The 19,279-nt window shown below is 47.8% G+C and overlaps 1 protein-coding gene across 1 annotated transcript; it reads right to left on the minus strand.

Moving 5' to 3' along the window:
• Positions 1-619: 619 nt before the first annotated feature.
• On the minus strand, positions 620-10,604 carry LIPG (lipase G, endothelial type). Its single transcript, XM_058827197.1, has 10 exons — positions 10,450-10,604; positions 10,162-10,334; positions 8,987-9,166; positions 8,289-8,400; positions 6,941-7,165; positions 6,301-6,543; positions 5,695-5,815; positions 4,869-5,087; positions 3,740-3,832; positions 620-2,193 (listed from the first exon to the last, which is right to left on the minus strand). Exons 1-10 carry the CDS (start codon positions 10,535-10,537, stop codon positions 2,172-2,174), a joined length of 1,476 nt encoding a protein of 491 aa, XP_058683180.1. The 5' UTR covers positions 10,538-10,604; the 3' UTR covers positions 620-2,171.
• Between the last annotated feature and the right edge of the window lie 8,675 nt (positions 10,605-19,279).

Here is a 19,279-nt window from a genome sequence, read left to right on the forward strand (position 1 = left end):
TCTCCCAGGCTGGCTCCAGAGCAGAGGGGCTCCAGCCCTGGCAGCAGCTCCATGTCTCCCCTCTCCTAATGTTTTATGAGGGACATCTCTACAGAACAGTTGTAGATAGAAAGTGACTTGGCCCCGTTGCCTTGGGCCCGCAGTGGTGGTGCATGTAGAGAACAGCTTGGCCTTGGCAACACAGCCGAGTTGGGAAGGAGGAAGGACGATGCTGAAGGTCTCAGGGACCTGCAGAGAGGAACAAGACAGTCACAGACAGCTGCTCTGGCAATGAATGTCAAAGCTTTTGGTAGACTGCTCTGCACAACTCCCTGACTGGAGGCTTGGGCTCTGCTTCCAGGGAACAGGGACAGGAGGAGAGGGGATGGCCTCAAATTGTGCCAAAGGAGGTTTAGGCTGGAAATGAGGGAAAATTTATTCATGAAAAAGGTTGTCTTGCCCTGGCACAGCTGCCCAGTGTAATGGTGGAGTCCCCATGTCTTGAGATGTGTGGATGTGGCACTTGGTGACACGGGGTAGTGGTGGCCTTGGCAGTGCTGCAGGCAGGGTTGGACTCAGTGTTCTTGGAGGTTCTTTCCAACCTAAATGATTTTGTGATCAATAACAAGACTTCACTGATTTTTACAAAGCCCTTTATTTTTGATCTCGAGGCTTATAAAAACTGTTACTCAAAACCAAAATGTTTAAAATTTTACATATATACAATATGAGAAATAAATTATGTTTTAAGTCATACAAAAACCACAATATACAAATAGGGCTTTGAAACTTCTCTAAGTATGGCATGGCAACAAGTCACAGATACTTACCAAAGGCTTCAGTTATCGAAGTCTTTTCATAAAACCATGAAAAAAATATCCCCAAATGTGCTTGCTTTGGTTGGAGTGAAGCTCTACAAAAACTGAAGAGATTTGCAGGCCTCAGAAGGACTTGCTAAGACTTCAGAACTCAGTACACCACCTGGCAACACTATTTTTGAGTTTGCCTTTCTGCATGCCAAAAGCTCAAGGTTGTTATACCAATTCTCCTTCCAGAAAGAAAAAAATAAAAATAAAAGAGGGAGAAAAAAATAAAAAAAGAAAAAGGAAAAAGCAAGCAACCGAAACAAAACCTATTTTACCAACTGACAAGGTCCACTCTGCTGTAGCAAACAGGACAGCTGTAGAGTCTGTCCAACTCAAAGCAAAGCCAAGATCACCTGGGACAGGGAATCCAACCGGGGTGTTGTGACAATCAAGGGCAGGATGTTTGGCACTTTACTCAAAAATAAGGTCTTAATTATGCACTGGTACTACAACAGCTTCTGAGCAGAGGAGAGCACATTCTCAGCAGTTAAAAGGAGTGGTGCAAAGCTGCCCTGAGGCAGCACGGTGCATTCCTGTGGTCAGAACAAGGGCAGCTGCTCTTTGCCCCTTAAAAAGGGATCTGCACGTGTGACTGGCCAGCCCCACTGCGGACACTGACCAGGCAGTGAGGAGCAGCTGCCACAGCCACCTGCACTGTGTCCTGCCCCAGGCACAGGGAGAACAGAGCTCTGCCTTCTTATCAGGCCATATGGCAGGCAAATAGACATTTCAGTATTAGAATGGATAATTTTTAAGGCAAGCGAAGGACAACTTGAAGTTAAGTGGCATTGTGCTTATCCCCAGCCCTTCCCTGGACAACCCCACACACCTGACCTGTGCTGGTCTCACCTTCCCACAGCCCACAGTGCTACAGGACCATGGTAACTCCTACCCTAGGTGCTAATTTGTTCTTGGCAGCTCTGTCACCCACAGTCTGATGGACAGTCAGTGTGGTTATTTGTCTTCTCAACTCCACTGGCAGGCAGACCAGAAGATCATTGCTGAGGTCTCAGTCTATGAAGATCTCATCCATAGTCCTGCTTATTGTGAGCAGGGAAGGGAAAATGCAGCGTGTAACAGGTCAAGGTAAGGTTAAATGCACAAACCAGGCTCCTTGGGAAAGGGAAAATGGAGTTTTAGTTATTCTAGGTCTAGGACCATGGTTCATCAATTGCTCCTCAGTTTCTTGCATCCAATCCGAGATGTTTTGTCCTGAAGAGCTAGTTTCTTTAAGTGCTACCAAGCCAGATTTCTCCCAGAGCATCTTGCCATCTGTGTGGTCTTCATGCATCTAGGTTGCTTGTTTGTGAGCCTTTAGGGAAGCCTTCAGAGCAGATTCGAGACAGATCTGGGGAAAATAGAGAGCAAAAAAGATACCTAGTTAAATGCAGAGGTTAAGAGGAGTAATGAAGAATTTCTAAGAACTCACAGAGTGCGAAGAACAGGTTTGGACAGCACAGGTTGGTGTTATATTCTGTCAAAGCTGCACTTTGCCCAGTAGCTACTCAGCGAGAGCCTGCAGCAGACATTATACAGGCTGCAAGCAGAAATTACAGGGCTTGAGCTAGACCCTGCCTGTGCAGCTCCTTTTGGGATGGACAGATGTTGGATGGCTCAATCTCCAAGGAGGGAATTATAACATTGCACTGACTTGGCAGAAACAGCTGAACAGCAAGTAATCACTCATGGTTTCTGGGAGGAAGGATCATTTCCTAGGAAAAAATGGTGTGCTGGAGCTGAGCTCAGCTCCTCTGCACAAGCTGCACTGCACGAGCAAGCAGGAAGGGCACATCTGCCATCAATTCTGTTTTATGGGGTTTACCAAGTAGCATATCAAAACAGCTTTTTATTGTATCTGCAGGAATGCTTACTCGATCTTTCGAGACTTGTGGCAGAGCAACAAGTTTTTGCACAGGGGTTTAATTCACAGAATTGTTTGCTACCGTGCATAGCACAGCTTGCTGGTTTCTGCCAAACCTGGAATGGGACCAGCTTGCATTTCTGAGCTGAGTTCTGCTGCTCAGGAGGGCTGTGCAAAGCTCAACTTCCACAGGGCTCTGCTAGCCCTAACAAGCACTTTGTCCTATGGATTAGAAGTGACAAAGCTCCAAGTCTACAAACTGAAATTTAAGAGAGGGCAAAAGGTTGGGCTGAATCCAAAGGAAAGTATAATTTAGTCAAATGAACAGGAATTCATTCAAAACATGACCGGAGGCATCCGAGGCAATCAGGTTGTCACTGTTGGGACCAGACTTTCTGGAAGTCATGTTCTGAGAATTGTTCTATGTGTCTGGGAAGTCCCCTGGAGGTTAAACAAGGCTCAGCTGCTTTGGCAATGTCAGAGCTGACACTCTCCTGAGCCAGAGGACATCAGCAGGCCTGGAGATTAAGCTGTGGGAGTCAGGGCTGTAACACCATGGCAAGTCCTCACCTGTGTCTTCCTCATGCAATTGAGCTCAAGCTTTAACCAAGTGGTTTCTTGGCAGCTCAATGTCTTCCACAAGACTGAAAAGATATTTTAGGCAATGCCCTGCACTCCTCCCAGCTCCCCCCTGTTCTACAGGGCACATAATAGATGACTCTTAGTCACCTTTCCACTATTGCACAGGTATGGGGCATTGGTGGCGCCTCACTTTAGCACCTACCAGGATTAGGTGATACACCCATTTGGCAGTAAAAATGTAAAGGTACAAGACGACAATCCAAGGTCAGAAGGGAGGATAATATCACCTGTTTAGCAATAGATATGGCATACACAAAATTAAGTCTGAAAAACCTAAGTCTGAAAAATTAAGGCTAGAATTCCTTATATTTTTTGAAAGAAAGAGAAGGTTCCACTCATCCCAGCCAAGCCACATGCATCATACAGAATTTCTCTTGACTGATTTCCATACCTTTTCTGCCATTCCTCTGTGCACTTCACAAACCAGAGCTCTTTGCCAGGAGATATACTCGTTAGCTGGGAGTCCTCCACACAGAAAGCAAACCTAGGAGGAGAAGGAGGAATCAAAAGGAGTCAAGGTACCTGCTGTCTCCATGATTAACAATTAACAAATAATATGGACTGCAGCTTCTTCTAGGACAAGTTTTTTGATTGGACATCCATCCCACAGAACACCATCAGCCTGTTGAGTGGCTGTTTTATTTCCTACTTCAGTATTTTAACTTGGGATTGCTTCTACTACCCCTGTGTTCCATAAAAGCCAGGATGCAGAATACCTTACAGATGACAGGTGATACTTATTTAAAGCTCTGAGAAATGTGGGAAATCATCAGAGTCAACTGCTGCTCTTTGACAGATCTGGGTTACCTTCAGAACAACATTAACAGAAGATGTGGGAGTGCCATGCTACATGCTTGGCAGCTTTAATAATTTTTGGATGCTCAGATAATTCTCCATTTGCAGAGAATCATAGAATCAGAGAATGATTTGGGTGGGATGGGGCTTTAAAAATCATCCCTGCCATGGCAGAGAACCTTCCACTAGAATTCTGTGGTCATTCAATGGATCCAGGGATATGGGTTGGGTTTGGAAAGGTGATTTAAAAATCACCTAGTTCCAAGCCCCCTACCAGATCCCAGAAGGAGCAATGCAGTGCTTGAGGGGCTGGTGTCATCATGTTGTTAGTTGAAGTTTTAGATCCTGCTGCTTGTGCCAAATCAGCACATTAAGCCTGTAAATAGTAGCCATGACCAGTACCATGTTTCAGTACTTTTAGTGCTCAGTATTTTATACAGTCTAAACCACCTTGAAGCATGTTAATTTAGTCCCCAGTGGATCCCACAGAATCAAAGCAAATCAAAAGAATAACCCAAATCTGCTATGCTGTGACCAGTTTTGCTTAGAGCCTGTTTGCAGCCTTGTGCTGGACAGTAACCTGCTCTCCTATACCACAAGCTGGTGACACCAAAAATGAAAGGCAGCTCAGGATACTAACTACATTCAAAACATCAGCTTTTTTTCCTCAGTTCTGAAGGGTTGAAGTTTCAGTCAGTTCATGTGCAGCCTATCACAATTATTACCTCTGCTGTGTTTCCCCAGATTTCACACGTATTCGTCTGATGTGGAGCTCCTGGGAGGAATTCATGGGCCTGTACCAGTAGCTCCTCAGCTCTTTCCACAGATCATACCACGACTGAGATGTGCCCTCCCAGGTGAGCTTTATTTTCAGAAGTTCACCCATGTCCTCCTCAGTATAGACCAGGAAGGTGTTCGTAGCATTTAGGCCAATTAGATCAAGCCTGGAAGAGAGGCAGAGACTCGGAATTTTTTCCTTATGGAAGCATGCCAGGTGCTCCTTTGTTCCATGTCAGGAGTTTAACAGAGCCCCTGCAGCTTATCAAGTGCTGCACGTTCAACTGTCACCAGCTAATTACTGATTACACTGACGTGAGCTCAGATAGCTGGTTCCACACAACACATCGTGTACTTAGCCTGGCCATCCTTCCATACCTTAAAGGTGGGTTTTGTACCTGGTCTTTCTTTTGGGATAGGCTAAATGAGGCCAGCAGTGCCTCCAGGGACATTTCAGACTACATCCAAATGGTGGAGGGGAAAAGCAAACCGAACAACAACAAAAAAAAAAAACACAAAAAAAAACACCACAGAAAAAAAAGCGATGAGCTATGAAGGCTAACAAGGGACTGGGCACATTAAAGTGTTCTCTATTCATCCAGTAATAAATTATAATTAAGCTACTGAATGAAAAGATTTTTTGAAAGGTGATGAAGTGGGGCTGCTAGGCTGGGATGCAATGCCAGTGTTAGCAGAGGGGAAAGAATGCTGCCATCCTGTGTAGTCCCTGGGGCCTTCTTACTTAGGTTAAACCACAAATGGCAAATTACTTACATTTCTAAAGAGAGGGGCTCAGAGTCTCCATTGGTGCCGTGGAGGGTGACAGAGAAGGTGGGATCAACCTCTCCCAAGCCCTTGTAGCTGAAGACGTGCATTTTCATCTGGTAGTGGTAGACTGGAGAGAAAGGGGAGAGCAGAGATGGAAACAGCTGTGCTGAAAGAAACACTGCTCAGCGCTGCTCTGTGTGAAATAGTGTTGGCTAGCAAAGACCAGACCCTTCCTGTAGTGAGACAGCACTGACCACTTTTTCCTGCCCTTACTGACTACAAATTTGAGTTTTGCACAACAGCAGCAGCAGGCCCACTCTGAGGACAGCTCCCCAGACCTTACACTGCTCTGAGGTGGAGTTTTGCAAGCACAGCAGGTGAACTGCAGCCCTGCTCAAAAGGCAGAGTGTTGTTGTGGGTTGATTCCACGGGGAGGAAGGAGCACAGTGACGCCACAGGACAGCAGTGCAGCTGGGTGCCAGCGGAACACCGACACCTGCAGCTGCCCGGCTTTGGGGCGATGCTGCTCCTCCGCCCCTGCGTCCTTCCCAGCACTGACTGGGAGGCTGCTCCCACAGGGAGGCCATGCTCCTCCTGGGAGGGGAAGTGTACCTTTGAAGGGCATGTCAGCCCTGGTTTTCAGGTACATCTTGCTGTTCCTCTTGTGCCGGATCCTGCGGGCGTTGTAGCCGATGCCGTTGCAGCGGTTCTTGCGGCAGCTCAGGCAGATGCCCTTCTTGAAGCGGCTGGAATCGGTGCACTGAAACGCGAAGCTCTGCTTGTCCTGGTTCACCAGGGAGTCCACAAAGAGGTGCACAGACCGCTCATGCTCACATTTAACAACTTCACCAATTGCTAGAGAGGCAGAGTTGCAAGGGATACACTTGGTTTAAGCAGCCCGTAAAATAACGTGAGCTATGCCTTTCTGCAGCCCAGCATGAGCTGAGCGTGGCCAAACTTGAAGTTTTTCAACAGCAGCAATTCATGAGGTAAGTAGGAGATGCTCACTTAATCCCTCCCGCAAAGAGCTTTAAGAGGACCCTAGTCCCAGCATAAGACTACAGATTATGATCAGGTGCTGGAATGAAAATGTGCTTCAGAGTTAAAAGCAGCTATGGTTTCTAGCAACTATCTCCAGTAGTACAGACAGTATAGACAGAAAAAATGGTTTTCTTTGGTTTTATAGAAAAGATTATTCCCCAGCATCAGAGAAGTCTACACTGACCAGAGGCAAAAGGTAAAGAGAACTTACTCCCATAGGCAATGGCTCCCAAGACATCACTGAGACCACAGCCAGGCTGGAAGTCTCCCCCATTGGGGTAGATGTCAATGTGGCCCACAGGCATCTGGATCCCAATGCTAACACCCAGTGTTTCCCTGGTGTAGGTGTGAAGAACATCCACAAAGTTGGCATCATCAGGGGAGAGGCGCCTGCTGGGGTCCACTCCTTCAAACATGGGGCCAGCGGGATCCAAGCCTGGAGTCAGAGACAGAGCACAAGGGGCCAGGTAAGAAATTGGGCTGTTTCATACAGAATATAGCCAGAAGCCTCCTGCTGGCAGGTCTCCTCAGCAGCTGATACACAAACAGTCCCAGCCTCATTGTTGGTACTGTCCCCCAAGGTGTCTTCACCATGGGCTCACTGGGGGAACAAACAAAAATGTCCCACTCCACTTTTGGGGCAATACAGCCCAACAGCAGCACCATGACCAGGTTGCCTGTTGGAAGCAAAGAGCCTTCACCAGTTCAGAGTGAAGAGATGATTCAAGAGGCAGCTCCAAACACCAGAAGTTTAATACCCAAGGCACCACTGGCAGCCAAAGCTGTCTCGGTGGCATTTAGTCTGTTTTCAGACTGCACATATAGAGGGACTAACACCATTTTAGCAGCAGCCAGGAAATCCCTGCATCTGAGATCCCATGATGGGTTTGGGATGCTTTGTTAATCCCTGAGCCTCACCGGCTCAGGACTCCAGAGCATTTCTACAACTTGACTGTTAGGTGATTTTTTTTTCCCCAATTAACTAAATACAAACATTTATTGCAAGGCTCTGTGGAATTCTCACTGCCAGTGTCACATGTAAATCCTTAATGCAACCCCTTGTACTATGCCCTAAGTTCTCACATGTTGAAATCAGCTTTCCTCTGGAGCTGGAAGCAAACTCTTCAGATATTTCCAGAATGAGAGGTTAGAGTTGTTTGATTTTTTTTTTTTTTTTTTTTTTTAATCAGACATCCTGTGGGACAAACAGCACCCAATAGCTCTCACTACCATTAGTTTATGAACTATAATTACAAAAACACTATCACTCAGAGGAACAGCATTTGGATAGTAAGAGCTTGGGCTGGACTTGTTTTGAACCCACATTTAAATTCAAATAAACCCAGGACCAGTTTGTCCTGAGTAAGGTTTTTTCATTGAAACCCTGCCATAATTGATGCGAAGAGACCTGCGCCTTCCACTGCTGCCACAAGTAGAAAATTTGTCATTTCTGGAAGAGTAACACCAAAACAACATTGTAGCACCACAGGAAATGAGCCTCTTCTGGGAAACTCGCTGCTGGGAAGGACAGGGGAGAGACTGCTTAAAAAGCCACTTGCCTGTAATTCTGCCTATAGTGCCATGGACGTGGTTACCAGCAAAGCCAGCCACATGGGCACCCAGGCTGTACCCAATCAGGTGGACATTCTCTAGCTTGAAGAGGGGGTTTTCCTGCAAGGAAAATAAAATATGAGAGTTTGATCCCCTGTCTTTCAGTGCTGCTTTTGTCTGCAGGAATATAAAGTCCAGTTCCAAGAAGACATTGGACGGAGGGGGTAGATAAGCATGCTTCATTTTGTATTTCATCAAGACACGTGGAATGGGGTTTGGATGGCACTTGTGGTTTACCCGTGTCCCAGCCCCAATTATGATATTCTTTATCATAAAGAATAAAACTTTCTCCTGGGAGTTGCCAGCAGACTCAGCACTGGCTTCAGGTGCCAAGTGCAGCACCATGGACCTCTCCTTCTCCTTCCCCGCCCTCCTGCCAGGCCAGTGCTGGCTCTGAACTCCCAGGGCCGCATTGCTCAGGCAGCACTCCCAAATCTGCACTTCAGCACCGCTGAGCCGAGCACGCTGCAGGGCAGCATCTCCAGGCAGGCTGCAGCTATGAGCCATCACCCAGCCAAGCCCAGGGCTGGGTGTTACAGCACAGCCTGCCCCGCTGGTGAGCCTTGGAGCTGGTGAACGCTCTGCAGCCTTGTGCAACAGTCCCTCACCGAGCATTACAACAGAGGCTGCTCTTAGCTTGCACTACCTGTAACCAGTCAAGCAACCTCGCTATGGTTTTTCCAACAATCTGCGTGTTGTTCACGGCATCGGTGTAGAGCTGGTGGGCAAGAGAGAGCCAGTCCACCACGACCACGTTGGCATCCTTCTCCCTCTCCTGCAGAGCGGACACCAAGCTGTCAAGCCAGGTTTCGAACATGCCACTCATCTAGAAAGAGATTCAGGTGTCAGTTTCCAGTTTGCAGGACCAAGATGACACATCCACAGTAATTTTTGCATATTTGCATGTCATTTACATATGCTGCTCCAGCTGCATGCTGCTCCTCTGCAAGCCACATTACCTCTCAGCAATGCAGTGAGAGCATGCATGCAATGGAGTAAGAAAAACAGGTTTTGAGAGACTCTGGCTGTAATTACCCACTTGCCTTTTAGGGCAGGAGGGAGAGGCATTCGTTACGTGCCACCTTATCGCATTTTTTCTCAAGAGTTTCAGAAATTCTGATGGATTGCAAAATGATTTGCCAGACCTGGCAGTGCGGTTTGCATAAGCCCTGGCATTGCTGATAAGTCCCCTCAAGCCACACACTCAGCTTCATCAAATGCAGAATTAAGAAGCTGGATAAAGTCTGCGTGCCCTCTTGTTTCTTTATCAAGGAGACCACACAACAGGTCTCCCATCAGGGCTGGACACTCAGCTACAATTACAGGTCTATACACATGCCTGTCAAGTCAAGTGTCACATTCGTAGTGGTCAGCCAGTTGGATTTTAATGCCCTGTTCACATTGTACAGCTACGAACTGATCTTGGGCAGCTATGAATGAGCTGGGTGATTTCAGAGTTCCTAAGCCTAATCCTGAACACTTTGCTCCAGAGATCTCAATAGAGGTGCATCTTTTAAGAGACCATTGTGCTCAGAACATGAAGTTTTTCCAAATTCCTATATTCATAGAATTCTAGAAGGGTTTTGGTAGGAAAGGACCTTAAAGATTATGTAGTTTGAACTCCCCTGCCACGGACAGAGACATCTTCCACTAGACAAGGTCGTTCAAAATGCCATCCAGCCTGGCCTCAAACACCTTCAGGGATGAGGCAGTCATAGAAATTCATGAAAATAAATTTTCTGGAGACACAGCCCATCGGCAGGGCAGTTTGCTCTCTCTGAGTGGGCAGAGTAAGCATTGCCCAGGATTCTTCACACTTACCGTCCAGCCGTGAATGATGAAGAAGGTTTTAGCTGTCACGTTGAACTTGCAGTCCTCCAGGCACTGATGCTGGCCGATGGCGAGCGTGCAACCATCCTCACCGGCGTCCGGCGAGGAGCGGAGCCCGAACTTCACCCGCGCCTTCTGCGCCGGCACACGCTCCGCGTTGCCATCTGCGAGCCAGCGGGAGAGAAGGGTCAGCAAAGCGCCTCGGAGCCCGCCTTCCCCGCGAGGGGACGAACCCGCTCCGCGGCTCCCCCGGTCCCGCGTGGGACCGCGCTCACCCACCTCCTGCCGCGGGCAGCGCCGCCTCCGCGGCCCCCGCCGCGATGCAGCAGGACACGGCGCTGCACAGCAGGAGGAAGAGCCTCCTCATGGCTCGGGAGGACGGCCGGCCGGAGGGCTGGAGCAGCGGAGGAAGGGATGAATGGATGGACACACGAGCGGACGGACGCGCGGCGGCGGCGGCGGCGCTTTTAGAGTGGCACCATGGGGCGGGGCCATCCCGCCGCCCCATTGGTCACGCCTTCCGTGACGTCACGCACGGCATGAATGGGAGGCCACGCCCCGCGCCGGGGGGGGGTCCCCAGCACTGACACCCCGAGTGGCACAGGGGACATGTGGGGGGGATTGTGGGACCCAGAGGGAGTCCCCAGCACTGACACCCCGAGCGGCACAGGGGACATGTGGGGGGGATTGTGGGACCCAGAGGGAGTCCCCAGCACTGACATCCCCAGTGGCACAGGGGACATGTGGGGGGACTTGGTGGGACCCACATGGAGTCCCCAGCACTGACACCCCGAGCGGCACAGGGGACATGTGGGGGGGATTGTGGGACCCACAGGGAGTCCCCAGCACTGACACCCCCAGTGGCACAGGAGACATGTGGGGGGGATTGTGGGACCCAGAGGGAGTCCCCAGGGCTGACACCCCCATTTGCACAGGGGACATGTGGGGGGACTTGGTGGGACCCACATGGAGTCCCCAGCACTGACACCCCCAGTGGCACAGGGGACATGTGGGGGGGATTGTGGGACCCACAGGGAATCCCCAGCACTGACACCCCGAGCGGCACAGGGGACATGCAGCCCCACGTGGGGAACTGGCGGGCGTTTTGGGAGGGGGTCTCACGGGTGCTGACCCCCTCATGCTGCGGTGCCCGACCCACATGGCACTGGGGTCTGTCCTTTCCATCTCCACCCGTGGGAACCCCCAGAACTTTGACACTTGGACCCTCTGGACCTAAGGGGTGCAAGATGCTTCCTGAAGGGCATTGCCCACCTTGCAGCCCACCACCTTCTGCAGTATGTTATCGACACCATAAATCATTTTGAGCTCAAAAAATAACCATTTATTTCTATTTTTTTATTACTTGTATATTTACCAGTTAAATAAGTATATTCACCAGTGTGTGACAAGTTATTTCACTTTTTACTGCTGCTGTCTCACCACACAGTGTAAGAAGAGATCATGCCCTGGGGACAGAAGATTTACCTGTTTTTCATCCCCTTCCTCCGTGGCTCCTCTTTCTCTCCAAATTCACTGAAGAGAGCAAGGAGAAGGCAGCAGGATAAAGGAAAAAGGTGTAGGCAAATGATGGGTAAAGATGAAGGATGTGGTGTTCCCCCCTAAGGTGAAGAGAGCACCCAGGATTTGTAGATGCTCATGATCAAAAGGAAAGACAAAAGCTAGAGGATCTGCAAAAGCTTAAAAAGTTTTATTAGAAAATTGCATGCTTGGCATGGAAATTGGTGTGTTTGTCCTTGGTTTTCTTGTATAAACATGACGGACGGACGGACGGAAGGAAGGAAGGAAGGAAGGAAGGAAGGAAGGAAGGAAGGAAGGAAGGAAGGAAGGAAGGAAGGAAGGAAGGAAGGAAGGAAGGAAGGAAGGAAGGAAGGAAGGAAGGAAGGAAGGAAGGAAGGAAGGAAGGAAGGAAGGAAGGAAGGAAGGAAGGAAGGAAGGAAGGAAGGAAGGAAGGAAGGAAGGAAGGAAGGAAGGAAGGAAGGAAGGAAGGAAGGAAGGAAGGAAGGAAGGAAGGAAGGAAGGAAGGAAAGAAGGAAAGAAGGAAAGAAGGAAAGAAGGAAAGAAGGAAAGAAGGAAAGAAGGAAAGAAGGAAATGGGACATCAAGCAAAATCACGCAGAGCAATTGCTTTAGCCCTCACCAGTACATGCAAATGGAGAGAATTAATCTTTCTGGCAGTGCTTTCTCAGGGTACTCAGTTTATACTCCATATCTCTATGAGCCTTCCTCAGCCCAGTCATCTCCTGACTCCGTGTGGACTGGCAGTTGAAGTAGATGGCCATTGTAGGTCACTTCCAATTGAAATATTCTATTCTATTCTATTCTATTCTATTCTATTCTATTCTATTCTATTCTATTCTATTCTATTCTATTCTATTCTATTCTATTCTATTCTATTCTATTCTATTCTATTCTATTCTATTCTATTCTATTCTATTCTATTCTATTCTATTCTATTCTATTCTATTCTATTCTATTCTATTCTATTCTTACTCTAATCTTATTCTATTCTTTCCTCACAGCTCTTTTATGTGTGACAGGTTGTAACTGGGGATTGCTGCTTCTCTCCTCTTTGTGGATCATTCTTAGAACCTCTTAATTTCTGACTCTGCAGGATGAATACATGTTCTGGGATCTCCTCAAGCATGTCCTGTTCCCAGAGGCTGGAGATGATGCTCATGCTCCTGAGGGAGCGTGGGATTGAGCAGAATGCCCTGAGGATGCAGCATCTCCTCTGCAGCTGTGTGGTCCCTCTAGAGGAACAGCATCCTTACAGCACTGACCTATAACAGAAAGGACCTAAATTTCTCAGCTGCTGTCCACTACTGGACTTACTCCTGCAGGAAATGAATCAGCCAAGCCTCGTCACCAAACGCCTCATCATTTAAAAGATTTCTGGTGCCAACAAGCCCCTTCCAGACTGCTGACCACCACGACATTATCGTGGTTTAACCACAATGTCTTCTCATTCTCCTTCTGTTGTCTCCTGATACTGTAAAGCTCCTGCTTTTGTCTGTGCAACTCCAGACTCTGGGAGGGGAGTCTTGGTCTTTGCCTCTGGCTTCCAAGAATGACAGTAGCAGTGAGAATAGCTTAGCAACAGCAAGGAAAAAGTGCATCAAAATAATTCCTGGCTGCTTCAGCTGAAAGGTGATGATCATCTGGGGAGATGCTCAGGGTCTGTTGTGATGGGCATCATATCAACTCACAGAGTGTGGCTCAGCACTGACCTCTCTGTAACCCTCGTGGCCTGGGGGGAAGGAGGCTCCCACCCAGAGCTGCTTGGAAAATAGCAGTTCCTTAAGCCAAATAATTCTAAAGAAATATTCCTAGTTCTGTTGAGTTTTTCACTGGGAAAGATTTCATGGCTCCCAGATGGAATTTCTGGATATTGTAGTAAGTAATAAATAATAAACCAGAGTGAAATGGATAGTAATCCACTTCAAAAGACACGGAAGCTCAAGAGTTACAGCACTTGTAGGGATGTTGGAGGCTTTACCTCAGCAGCTGGTATGACAGGGGCAATGCCTGCAGAGATAGTTGCTGTTCTTGGAGGTGTCTTTCTGGCTCTCTTCCTCTCTCTCTGGCTCCATTCCTACGTGATTTCCTAAAGGTCTCAATTCAGTCCAAAAGCAGAAGAGGAATGTTTTTGAAATCATGAGCATTTTTATAGGAAATAGAAAAATGTTCCACTCAGCTGTAGTCACAAGCTTTTGCAGGTGGGTGCTGGGTGGCTGAGTCTGGTTTCTTCTTCAGACATGGTGAGTCAGACCAGAATCATGGAATGTGGAGGTAGAAGGTACATGAGAGGAGTCAAGCTTCTTTCAGTAGCAAAAAGCTAAAATCAGTATGATATGTAAATTAAGATGCCCAAATATTTAAAAGTCTGAAGTCTGCTGGTGCTCTTAGGGAAGGACTAGACAGGTTTTGCATCAGCAGCATTTAATTTGAGAGGTTTCTATACCCATGTATCCATCAAGGAGACAATTTCAATGCTGTCTCTATACAAGAAGAGCATCTCAAACCTGGGTTACGGTCAGCATCTTCTGCAGGAGCTCAGCATCTTTGACAGAAAGGACTTCATGGAGACTGAAGTTAGAAGACTTCTGCAAAATAATTGTCATGAATGCCTCTTTTTCCCTGTCTTTAAAATTACCATGTAGACATGTGCTTTCCTTGCAGAAATGGCCACACAAAGAGCTGAGCACTAAAAGAAAATGGAAAACCCTTCATCATCACACCACTCTTTAAAAACCTGTAGAGGCAGAGTAATTCTGGTGTGAGCAGTTCTGGAGACAATAAGGAAAACTAACAAGCAGCCTTTTGAATGAACATCACTGCCAACATTGCGACCCTCATCCTCTCATGACCTGCCATGGAAAGAGCAGCAGAGAGAGAGTTTTTTACCCAGGACAGGGTACCACTGCTGATCTGAGTGGCTGCAGGAGGGATTAGTGAATAAGATTGCATCCTGTTGCGTTTACATCGCTGGGAAGGCACAAGTGGAACACTTGGCCACTCCTGTAAGGGAAAAAATGTGACTCCTGGGCTTGTGAAGTGGTTAATAAAAACAATGGCATACCAACTACAGTTAAAGATATTCCTATTAAGAATTTTTCATTTGAACAAGCTAAAGAGTGATGTCATGGCTTTAGGTCAGATATTCAGTGTCAGGGAGTGCATTTAGAAACATGAGTGTGTTTTACACATTCTCTGTCCATTCTTCCTGCCTGGTTCTTCCTTTCTCCAATGAAAGAGGGAGTAGGATTTACAGGATAGGAGGAGGGGAGAGCAAGGGATCTGTGTCTCTCTGGGGTTTTTTTTTAGTTATAAAACAGTTACTATTTCCAATTACAAAACACAGGCAGTATAATCCAATGGAATTGATGCTAGTTTCCCACATCTTCTGCCTAGTTACTGAGTCAAGAGGAGAGGTAGTGAACAAGCTGAGAGAGGGAAGGGTGGCTTAGATGGCAGCAACCTCAGGGTGTGCTCAGCTGGGGCAAAGGCCTGGGAAGGACCCCCCCATCAGATGAGGGTGCAGAGCTGACTGCACCCCAAGAAGTCTGAGATACTGGAGAGACAGCTGTCCAGTGGAACATCATCCCAGGTTAATCCCTGTATCACCCTGCGCCTGCTCAGCCCTGGAACACTTGGTTTCTCATCATCCCATCACACCACAATTATTTTATGCTTAGTGCTTGCTGCAGAGGGAGGGACATATTATTTCTGTGGCACCAGAGTTTCTGCTCTGGATGTTTTTGTTCTGAGAGGGTCAAACTGGGGTGAAAACAGGCCATGGTATCTTTGTTTCATTCCTTACCCCACTCCTTACCCCACAGAATTTTGCCTCCCCTCCTCAGCCTTTCAAATAGATCCCCTCTATGAACACACTTTATAGAACCAATACTTCATACCCCTGTGTAGGTTTGTTTGCTTACAGAAGAGCTAATCTCCACCAGGTTATGAAATCAGCTCACATGCTTCAGTGGCCTTACCCACTATTGATATCCCTGTTCGATCCCCGTTGAGCTCTCTTTGTTGGAGGTAACCCCTTCTCCTACTCCTTCTAAGCTGATTTCTTAAGCCACCTCATTCAAGTCCCACATCCCCATGGTATTTAGATGTAGTAAAAATGACTGGGGGGAAAATAAATGGCAGCCAGTGAGCCCACTAAACTGTCTGACTATTAATGGTCCTGTTAGTTGCAAATTTACTTTACCACAAAGCCCCCAGCATGTAATCCTTAGATGAATGCCTTTGATTGTGAGGGAATATTTACAGCTGACCCTGCCAACAGTCTGCAAACCTGCAATGGGCCTCCTGTCCCACATTAAATCCGCTGGCATCTGTTCCTGGGTTCTTATCAAACACATGCTCTGTTGGTGCAGTGTTTGGGCTGTAGTGCTCACGGATACGGTGGGCCTTGAAGAATAAATCCCCGCATTCCTGAGAAATGCTAATTCTTGTGAACGTTGTCACACAGGGTTACAGTTTGTACCTGTCTCCAGGCATTGCCATCCACTGGGAGGTTTCCAGGAGGCTTTGATCCCTGCTGGCTGCCCCCTCCCCACGGCACAACCCCGATCCTGCCTCTGGACCACCCTTTACCACAGATAAAATTCTTCCTTCTTCAAACTGCTGCCGTTTCCCTGGACATATTCCCAGGGGAAACAGGAGTGATTTTCATGATGGTTTTTATCTCTTTTTGCCCCTGCCCATGTCTTGCATGAGACCCTCAAGTTATCTTGCCCTCCTTTAGCCCCAGCAGTGCTGTGCAGGAGCTCAGGCTGGAAGCCAGAGAGAGCTCTGTGTGTCCTAATGCCTGTTTGCTGTGCCCAGGCGGACAAGCGGAATTCAGCTTGTCATTCCCAGCATGTCTCGTGGTCTGTGAGATGGATCCAGGCTGCTTGGCTGCTTTGTGTCAGACAGAAGACCCAGTGGCGTGTGGTGGGCTGCTCCATCCACTCTGCAGACAAGGATGCCTTTAGAGCTGTGCTGAGGAATGACGTGTATTTTCTCTCCCCTTATGTTTTTACGCAAAATTCACAGTTTTCTATCCAAACTGGATGAATGCTGAGCATGTCTGGGCTTGAACATGGACTTGGAGCCAAGTCCATTGGCAGTGTAGAGGTGTTGTGGGTAGCCAGAGGGATATTTGCTCCTGCTCCTTTCTGAGGTTCTGTTTTGGTGGGATTGGAGAAACAACTCAGCTATCCTTCAGCTGGTGGATAGCTGAGGCCTCAACAGAGCTTCTGCTTTAAGTCTCCTGCATCCAGCAAAGAAAAAATGCTAAAATAAGAGGAGCCTGGGACTGCTTGAGAGTCCAGAGAGGAGTTGGTAGGACAGCTGTTTGTTTTAGGGATTGCTTTAGAGTGCATATCCTTATCCAAATGCTTCTTCTTCCAATCTACAGGAATTTTTGGCCCAAGTGTGGAGTGGATATGGTAGCACCAGCAGTGAGGTGTACCCAACACCGAGCAGGGCTGCAGTGCCAGCAGAGACTGTAAGAACTGGCAGAGCAGGCACTGACCCTCCTTCCCACTGAGATGGGTCTGTTGGACTGGGCAGAGCTCTGGCTTTGGGATTATTTCTGGTAATTAGCAGGTAAAAAATCTTGGAGTTTGGCATTTTGGCAGAATAATGAGTAAGCTGAAATCTCCTTCTTTTCTGAAAACTCTCCAGACTAATGCCCAAACCAGTTATCTAGAGGCAGATTGGAAAGTGCTTGGAGCAACCTCACCTAATGGAAGGTGTCCCTGTACATTGCAGGGGTTTTGGAAACAGATGGATCTTTATCTTACACTCAAACTGATCCTATTATTCTATTATTGAATTTCAGCACTCCTAAATCTACTTTAAATCTATCTCAGGCTTTCAAAACTGATCCTATAAATCTGGATGGACACCAAACCCATTGAACTCTCAGCATGCCAGTCCACTTCCAGTATCTACTGGAAAAAAACCAGAGTTTTTTATTAAAACAAATTAATTTGTTATTTACTTTAACAAAGCCCAGTAAAAACATATGTTAGTTCTCACCATTACTATTAATTTGTACCCAAGCTTTATGATCACAAATCTCGGGTAATTGTTTCTTCCTGGGCAGTTGTTGTGTCAGCTCACACAAGTTCTTCAACTATTTCTGGTCCTGATTGCTGATTCAGCTGGTGTTTAGGAGACCCTGTGGCAGTATTTCACTGTGATTCACACACCAAAGAGGAATTGTATTTTAAACCACAAACATAGACTTTACGCACTAGCTTTTGTGTGAAGGAAAAGGGTGACAAACAGCTTGAGGACAGGAATAAGCTGCACAAGATGCGGCTGTGTATCATCAAGGTCAGTGTCATTTGTTCTCCAGCACCCTGTTCTTCCTTTACCCTCCCCTTTGAACCATTTGTCTCCAATCCATGCAGAGTGTAGAGATGGGATCTGCCTGAGATAGGGGAAAGCTTCAAGTCACCCTTGGAAATACAAGGGGTCTCCTGCTTTCCTCAGAAGCTGGCTTTACTTACACCAACAGTATTACTCATTTTGGTTTACACCAGGTTGCACATTTTACTTTGACAACTCATTGGTTATCCTATCCCTGAATCCATTCTTATTACTCAATATCTCAATGAAAAGGACACCTACCACGTCAGTTTGCAGAGCCTACAATGGGATGATGGGATGCTGGTCCTCATGAGCACTGTTTCACCTCCTGGCCATTTCTTTCTAATTGCCTAACTTTTCCCATTTATTGTGTTTATTGAGTGTGTGGAGCTTATTAGGAAGAATCAAAGGCCCTGTAATTAATTAGGAAGAGTTTGGGGCATTTCTTAGGGCCTTGAATTTATGTTCCTGTCCGCAATGCACAGATGCTGCTGACATTCATCCCAGGACTTCCCAGTCCAAGGCCAGACAGGCAGAAAGACTGCAGTGATGGCAGGGGAAAAACAAAAGGGCTTCCCTGTAGAGGTCAGGCATACCCTGGGCTGCATCACCAGCAGTGTGACAGGCAGGTCAAGGTGCGGGATTCTGCCCCTGTGCCCCTGTGCTCAGGTGAGACCCCACCTGCAGAGCTGCCCCAGCCCTGGGCAACAACAGCACAAGGACGTGGAGCTGCTGGAGCCAGCCCAGAGGAGGCCACGCAGCTGCTGCCAGGGCTGGAGCCCCTCTGCTCTGGAGCCAGCCTGGGAGAGCTGGGGCTGCTCCCCTGCACAAGAGAAGGCTCCAGGGAGAGCTGAGAGCCCCTGGCAGGGCCTAAAGGGGCTCCAGGAGAGCTGCCCAGGGACTGGGGACAAGGCCTGCAGGGACAGCAGCCAGGCAATGGCTTCCCAGTGCCAGAGGGCAGGCCCAGCTGGGATATTGGGAAGGAATTGCTGGCTGGGAGGGTGGGCAGGCCCTGGCACAGGGTGCCCAGAGCAGCTGGGGCTGGCCCTGGATCCCTGCAGTGTCCAAAGCCAGGTTGGAGCAACATGGGATGGTGGAAGGTGTCCCTACCCATGGCAGGGGGGTGAAATGAGAGGATTTTTAAGATCCCTTCCAACCCAAAACACTTTGGGATCCCATTCTATGATATACTTTACAGAGCAAGGGTGGCATCC

The sequence above is a fragment of the Poecile atricapillus genome, chromosome Z (assembly GCF_030490865.1).
Source record: "Poecile atricapillus isolate bPoeAtr1 chromosome Z, bPoeAtr1.hap1, whole genome shotgun sequence".
Taxonomy (NCBI): Eukaryota; Metazoa; Chordata; class Aves; order Passeriformes; family Paridae; genus Poecile; species Poecile atricapillus.

Excerpts from the sequence above, each read along its gene's own strand:
- LIPG (XM_058827197.1), bottom strand. The coding sequence starts at position 10,537 with ATGAGGAGGCTCTTCCTCCTGCTGTGCAGCGCCGTGTCCTGCTGCATC. Across the intron at positions 9,167-10,161 it reads TCATCATTCACGGCTGGACG|ATGAGTGGCATGTTCGAAAC; the intron begins GTAAGTGTGAAG and ends ATCTCTTTCTAG. Across the intron at positions 2,194-3,739 it reads ACAGAGGAATGGCAGAAAAG|ATCTGTCTCGAATCTGCTCT; the intron begins GTATGGAAATCA and ends TATTTTCCCCAG.